Consider the following 7764-nt stretch of genomic DNA (forward strand, 5'->3'; position numbering starts at 1 on the left):
ACTACGGACACAGCCTTTCCGCTTTCAGTTCATATACGGAGCTTGCGGTTTCCGCTTTCACTCACCGTTCACGTATATCAAACACACATGACCAGTTGAAAGCTAAGCTACGGATACTAAATCACATTAAATTATTATTATTAAGTCGAATCTACTCCCTCTGTTCTTAAATATAAGTTTTATAGAGGTTTCACTAGTGAATTACATACGGATGTATATAGACATATTTTAGAGTGTAGATTCAATCATTTTGCTTCGTATGTAGACCCCTAGTAAAATTGCTTAAAAGACTTATATTTAGAAACGGAGGGAGTAGTTTATATTAATCAAAAGAACACTGCATAAGATCATATAACAGGGTCACTGATCTACATGCATAAATACAACCCTAAACAAAGTTAAGAGTACCAATACGGCTAGGTATCTTTAGCTTTTACCCAAACCACAAATAAATAGCTCTCGTCGACAATAGACAATATCAAGAAGAAATCTAGTCACTAAAGAGCATGCAAAGACCTATAAAGATATATTATTAAACCATCACAAACTGATATAGGCATATGACCGTCAAACAAACGACCTTGCTAGCAAATACTCGAGTGAAGACGTTGTTGAAGAAGACATCAAAATATACTACAGCAGGATGAAGACGATGACAATCTCCTCCACTCCGTCCCACACTGCCCGAGCAACACTCAAAGCAAAGGAGACACGAGATTATCTTATGTCAGATGAAGACCTTTTTTAGTTACTCACATTAAAATTCATGTTAGATAATAAAACAGATTTAGGAAACGGTCCAACAAACATCCTATTGCCGATGGCCTAACTATGTTCCAGTTCGTTCCAAAAGCACGTCAAATTTTACATTATTCCATTAAGGAGTTGCTCCAGGGCTATTTCTCGTCAATTGCGAGACCTACGGTAATCTTGCCTCTCGCACTCCACTAAAAGCAACTCTAGCAGACCCCGTATAATGCCGGTCCGTAAAACGCGTTTGAAGTTCGCGCAAAACCCCTTTTACGGGCTGGCGCGGGCTGACATGAATGCAGACCCCCCAAACGGACCCGTATAAAAGTATATTCGTCGGATATGCTTTTATACGGGTCGGTTTTTACGGGGTCTGTTCGAACACGGCCACATCGCCCGAAAACAGAAAACGCTCAATTCTCGCATTTGACATAAGTTCTCACAAATAAGTTTAAATTCAAACAAACATAACACAGTTTTACGCGCAAATAAAAAGCCAAGTTCAGTACAACAAACGCAAAAGAGGGTCTTGCATCATTTTGGTCGATCTTCACTCCGCGCCATTGAGTCCATCTTGAAGTTCATCGTCATTGCCACCATATGAAGCAGAGAAGACCATTCTCCTCTTCAAGATCTCTCTCATTGCCATATTATGCCATGTTTTGACGAGGTCGTCCATGTCATCGCGGTTCATTGACATGATCTTGTTCTCTTCGGCGAGCAACAAAGATTCTCTGTCGATCAACTTCACTTCTCACACTTTTGGAGCAACTCCCAACAATGCTCTAGTTTGAAGAATTTGCCTTCCCAAACTTCCATGTCTTTGTATCTATGTTGGTCAATCTTGTCTTACACAATGTGAACAAAGTGATGTAATCAATTCTCATAATGCAAATATGATTACACTCAACTTGAACAAAGACAAAACAAACTCACATAGTCGGATTCCACGGTCTCACTTGGAAGTGCATTGCGTACTTGCTCCAAGCAAGCCGCCCAACGGCTGCACATAGGCTTGATATTCTCCCAACGCCCTTCAAGCGACCGAAATGTGCGTGGAGTCCTATTGAGATACTTTGCCATAATGCGGAAGTATTGATTTTTGATCCTTTGCCAATATCTCTTGACGGTTTGAAAAGTACCCGTGCATACATCAAGGGACACCGCACTCCATGCTTGGATCAAAGCTTGATCTCTCCAAGAGCGTGTAGTTCTTCGATCTTTGGCTATATTGAACGATTGATAAGTCACGAGCTATCGCAACAAATGGCGAAAACGAAAGTAAATGACCAACACCTCGCTTGCGGGGGGAGCGACACTGTTGAACGGCATCGTCGGTGCATCTCTTTCCAGGATGGAGTGAGAGGATGAAAGAGCCAGAATCCTCTTCCTCTTAACGCCCGCGGGCTTGGTGACCTTCTCCACCGCTGACCGAGATCGCACAACATCGTTAGCGCCCGGAGCGCGAGCCTTCGCGGCGGGGGCTGTCAGATTTCCGCCCGGCACGACCACGTTGCCCTGCCGCTTGCGGGCAGGCGCAGCGCTAGCTTGAGCGACGACGGGGCCAACATGGCCGGCGACGAGATCCGCCCGAGGGGAAGGAGCGTGCGCGACCTCGACGGTGACGGGGGGAGCAACGAGGCGTCCATGGCGGTGAGGGACGGCCGCGGAGGATGCACCGGAGCATGTGGTGGCGAGGCAATGGTGGCGGCGGGTGGGGGGAGCGGGAAAGGCCGCGCGGAAATGTCCCTCCTGCCAAATCTTGCTGTGGATAGAGGCTGAGCTTGGGTCGGCCTCCCTGCCCGTGAAACTAGAGGTTGGGGGAGAACTTTTGCCACACCCGCAAATATGGGGCGAGATGCGGGGTCTGATCGGACAGGTTTTTCCGCCCGACCCGTACTTTGACGGTAATTTTGCGGATTGGGACGGAATACGGGATCTGCTAGAGTTGCTCTAAGCGGCCCAACCAAACAATGTAGATCATGTAGCGGCTTTAGAAAGGTTCTACAGACAGGTTCAGAACGGTTTAGGACCTTCATATGGTTTCTTTCTATTCATTCCTTTATATGAGTTTTCTAATTATTTTATCATCGATTACATTGTATAAATATTTTTTCTGAAATGCATGAAAATTTCCTTAAAGTCACGTACTCCCTCCGTTTCTAAATATAAGTTTTTTTAAAGGTTCTACTAAAACACTATATACAGATGTATATAGACATACTTTAAAGTGCGGATTCACTCCTTTTGCTCTGTATTTAGTTCCTTAGTGAAATCTCTAGAAAGGCTTATATTTAGAAAAGTTGGGAGTGCATATTTTGAATGGTATGGAACATTTTTTTTAATTAATTCAATTGAACTACCAAAACATCACATATTTAGGAACATAGGGATTACATTATATAAACATTTATTTTCAAAATACCATGAGTTTTTTTTATGAAATGCATGAATATCTTTAAATGCCATGTACATTTTATCGAATGCTATCAAAAAATTTAGAATTACACGTACTTTTTTTTAACACCGCGCGAATATTTTTAAAATGTGCAATGAACGTTTTTGTTTTTTCTAATAAACATGTCTCCAATTTGGCAATATACATAATATGAAAATAATAAACCAGATTAAAGTAAAAGAAAAACAAAACGTTCACTAGGGGTCAGCGGTCCTCCTGCGCTGGGCCGGCCTACTGGAGACGGGGTGTTCTTTCGTCTCGCATAAAGCTAGACAAAGATGCGTCCAGGAGTTTGGGCCAAGAAGCAAAATCAGCACTTTTGTTTATATACAGTACGAAAAAAAAGATGCATCATTGTAGGGCCACCGGCCAAGGACCCAGTTTTTATTGAGACCCTGACCAGGTCCGGTCAGCACGACAAGGGGGGTGGCCGCCGCCCGAGTCGGGTCAAGGTTGAAACGACGAAGATCCCCGATCAGTAGAGTGTACTCGTGACACTGTACTTATGGCCACCCCCATGTTCGTTCGTTTCGTTCGTTCGTTCCTCCGGATCCGGTCCGGGTAGGTGGACACAGACACGCGCGCTTCACTGGTGCACGCTGCACGTCAGCCGGCCCAACCACCCTCAGAAAAGCGCGCGCCACAAACATGGACCGGACGACGCAACGTTCCCAGCGACGACCTTTTGGCCCGCCCCTCGGTCGCTTTTCGCGACGTCGGACGGGTCGAGACGAGCCGAAGGCGCGTCGGCGCCAGCCAAGGCTCCATCACCGACCAGACCAGAGGCGGAGAGCCCGTCCGGTCCGGTCCATCCGTGCCCGTGAAGCTAGCCCGGTCGAGCCACCCAACCACCCTCCCCCTCCACTTCAACGCAGGACGTCGAGCACGCGCGCGGGCACATGGCCGGCCGTCGCCCGTCGGCTTCCGCTTTCCAAAAGCTGAAAAGGTCCAGGCCAACGCTGGGGCGACTCGACTGACTGACAGGGGAGGTCGGCAGGGGCTGACGAGCGGGCCCCGCGCGCCGGGACGTCTGACAAGGGCCGGGGCGAGGTTCGCGGGGCGCTTCCGGGTAAGGGAAGGAGAAATTTACGTCACCTGCTCTGCTCTGCTCTGCTCCGCTGCGCTGCGCCGGGCATTCATTTGATTTCCTCTGCTGTTGCTCTACAGGGCGTGGCGACAAGGAATTGAAGCGCCGGTGGCGGGAAAGCAGGCAGGGGTCAGAGCTCGGCTCGTCGTGTAGCCTGCCGGCGGGAGTACATCTTCTGCTGTAGATTTGGTGGGGAGCGCCGCGCCGCAGGGAGAGGGAGGGAGGACGACACGGTACCGCTACCGCTACCGCTACCGCACCGTGCGTGATTTAACCCGTTTTATTTATTTATTTATCTTCCTGGGCTCCGCAGGCCCGTATCTGGCTGGTTTGATGGACGTCGCTTCCGAAGGTCAGGAGGAAATGGTTCCTTTTTCCGGCTCAACCGGAGTCCTCCCTCCTCCTCCTCCCACGCCACGTGACGTCATTTTTTTTTTATATTACTCCTATTTGAGTGTGACACCTCGAGCGATTTGGAGCTTGACCTATGCTTCCACCTGTCTGGCCGGGGGAAAGCATGATGCACAGGTTCCACAATCGTGTATGAGCTGCCATTGATCTATTATCATGCCATAGCACGATCTTTCACCATTGCGAGCAAACAATCAGGAAATGAATGCATAGGCCAGATACATACAAGCATGTCATCAGAAGCAATAATCTTGAAAAGGAAACATGCAGGACCTGTCAATTTTTTTGGTTGGCATTTTCAACGCCCGACGAGGGCTCTGTCTTTTCACCAAGCCGGAAGAGAATTATTATTATTAACAGATTGTTAATAAGGAGAACCGGCCAAAAACCGACGGCCTCCACTCCGTCAACACACAGACACACACACAACTCACGAGATCTTGAAAGGACCTGCTGACATACACATACATGGGGGGAGAAAGTCAGGGATTCGGTCATCCATCCATATGTTAATTTCTTCTTTACCCATATGTTCCATCTGCTTCACCATTAGAAAAAACCTTAAACCTACCACCACCACCATCACCATTCACCAACAACTACTACAAAATAGAAAATAATTAAGAACGAAGCCCAGGAGAGGAAACCCCTGACAGCACACAGCATACTAGGAAGCAGCAGGAACTCACTCCCAGTAGCCGGCAGGCACCATTTTCCTTACCTTCAGTCTCTAACCTATACATCATGATCGTCGTCACCGATACAGGCTGCTGCTGCAGGCACAAAAACCATGGTCGCAACACCACCGAAAGCGCAAGGGGTTCAAACAAAAAACACAAACCCATATATGTCACTGGCTGCCTGGCTGGCTGTAAGTAATTAAGCGGTCGATAGTTTCTTTCTTTTGGTGTTGGCGGTGGTGGTGGCGATGGGGGGTCTTGGCCTGGGGGAAAACGAGCAGCTCAGCTCCTGTCAGCCGGCGAGGATTGACCCGGCCCTGGTCTTGGGCGGCCGCGGCGGGGACTCCACCTCGCCCAGGGACGGCGGCCTCTGCGACAGCTTCTTGGCCGACGCGCTCTTCTCCTTCCTCTCCATCTCCTCGTCCGCGTCTATCTGCTCCGTCCTGCACTCCTCGCTGCAGAACGCGATGTCCCCTCTGCTCAAACAAAACATGCATGATAATTTTCAGTTTATGCATGGCATGAACTCTGGTAATCAAGGCTTGACAATCACTCTAACGAACTAGGTACTCATGTAACATGCCTGTGTTATCACACCTTCCCTTCCCTGACATGGAAATGTTAGCGATAAATTTTGTGCTCAGTGAAAGACACTGAGCGTCTCTGCTTGATCCTCCAAACGAATTCACAAAGTATCAAATAAGTTTGTACGGTGAAGAGAAACGAATGCAAGAAGGATCGATGGGTCTGTTCGGTGGCGCCTACTCCACTTCATGCAGCAAAATCACTATCTCAGAAAGAAACTAAAGGACCCTACACAAAAAAGCCACAGTTTCTGTTCAACTTCAACCCATCCAGACGGAACAAACAGCAGTAAAAGCAGCAGGACGAGCACCTTTGGCATCTATCAGAAGCTCTGATAATAATGCAAAAAAAACACACATGCTTAGCAACTAAGTCTGTCCTGAATCCTGGCCAGTAACTTTGCAAGGAAAAATTAGTGGTAACTCCACATGCAAGCTTGGAAATGAAATCGTGACCATAATTAAGCCCGCCGATTGAGGCCAACGCAGAATTTAATGGAATCACGGGCAAAGTAATCTATACCACCACCCGTACGCGCACGACACAGATGACAGGACCTCTACACCAATAATAGCCCATCATGAAAAGGAAGAAGAAAAAGGAAAAGCTCTCCCGTCGATCTCTTCCCTTGTTTGTCCTAGCACCAAGAAACGAATGGCATTACCGTGACCTTTTCTTTTCTTTTCCGGAGAATCAGGTCGGGCTCGGGCACTGGCTGTGGCTTTTCCCCGGCCGGCAGTCAAAATTTCTCTTCTTCACCCGAGAAATGAAAATATCAGCTCCGAAGACGCCGGAAGTGGACCTGCCCGGGGGCCCACCGAACCGAAGACCCAGACAAACACGACGGACGGAGGCAGGAGGAGGACTGGAGGAGGAAGGATGGCGAGAAAGACGGCGGACGCCGGGCGCGGACCTGTACATGAAGATGTCGCGGTTGCTGGCGATCGGCTTCCGGCAGAGGAAGCAGGCGTCCAGGAAGTAGCCGTACGGCAGCCCTCCGGCTCCGAACCCAGCTCCGGCTCCCACGGCGCACACCAGGTCGTCCTCCACGCCGGAGCTGACGAGCCGGGTCCACGCATCCGCCGACGCGCCGCCCCCGCCGATGGTCGACGTGCTGTCCCCGCCGATCCCGCTCCCGCTCCCGGTGACGCTGCCGCTGCCGCCGCCGCCGCCCTTGCCCCCTCCGCTCCCGCCCCGGCCCAGCAGGCCACCGCCGGTGGCGGCTCGGAGGGCGGAGGAGGAGGAGGAGTCCATCGCCGGCGCCGAGGGATCGGTCCCCGGAGGGCCGGATCCAGCGACCGGGGGGCGTTTATTCGTCGATCCGGTGGCGCTCCCGTGTTCGTCCTGGCGCCGTGGTGCGGTGCGTGGGCGGGCGGGCGGGCGAGAGGGACGGTGCGCGAATCGGTGGTGTTTAAAGGGGAGACAGGCTCGGCAGGAGGTGGGAGGTGGTTTTATTAAGTGAGTGGGGGAAGGAGGGGAGGGCCGGTGGCGGGTCCCACTCCCCTTACCGGTGGGGCCCCGGTGGCTGGTGGGACCCACTCTCCCGGGCTTGCTTTGCCTCGAGGCTGCTCCGAGGAGGGGGCCTGCGCCTTCCCCCTTTGCGCCTGCGGCGTGGGGCCACCGGCTGGCCGGCGCAGGCCCGCACGGCAGTGAGGCTTTTCGTGCAGTGCACTCCGAGGGGTGCCTGTTTGTTGAGAAGCTTTTGAAACGGAAGCAAGGAGACAATTTCGGGTGTTTACAGAAAAGCTTTACATGTCACTCGCTTAACTCTTTTGAAGAAAGTTTACAAGAGG

The 7764-nt window shown here is 50.5% G+C and overlaps 1 protein-coding gene across 1 annotated transcript; it reads right to left on the minus strand.

The window, feature by feature from the left end:
• Positions 1–5195: 5195 nt before the first annotated feature.
• On the minus strand, positions 5196–7415 carry LOC123427856 (glycine-rich cell wall structural protein 2-like). Its single transcript, XM_045111991.1, has 2 exons — positions 6885–7415; positions 5196–5862 (listed from the first exon to the last, which is right to left on the minus strand). Exons 1-2 carry the CDS (start codon positions 7223–7225, stop codon positions 5679–5681), a joined length of 525 nt encoding a protein of 174 aa, XP_044967926.1. The 5' UTR covers positions 7226–7415; the 3' UTR covers positions 5196–5678.
• Between the last annotated feature and the right edge of the window lie 349 nt (positions 7416–7764).

This window comes from Hordeum vulgare, chromosome 2H, assembly GCF_904849725.1.
Source record: "Hordeum vulgare subsp. vulgare chromosome 2H, MorexV3_pseudomolecules_assembly, whole genome shotgun sequence".
NCBI classification, from domain to species: Eukaryota; Viridiplantae; Streptophyta; class Magnoliopsida; order Poales; family Poaceae; genus Hordeum; species Hordeum vulgare.

What these genes read in the sequence shown, in the direction of transcription:
- LOC123427856 (XM_045111991.1), bottom strand. Translation starts at nt 7,225, where the DNA reads ATGGACTCCTCCTCCTCCTCCGCCCTCCGAGCCGCCACCGGCGGTGGC. An exon ending in CGCGACATCTTCATGTACAG is followed by an intron (nt 5,863 to 6,884) that starts GTCCGCGCCCGG and finishes TTGTTTGAGCAG; the next exon opens with AGGGGACATCGCGTTCTGCA.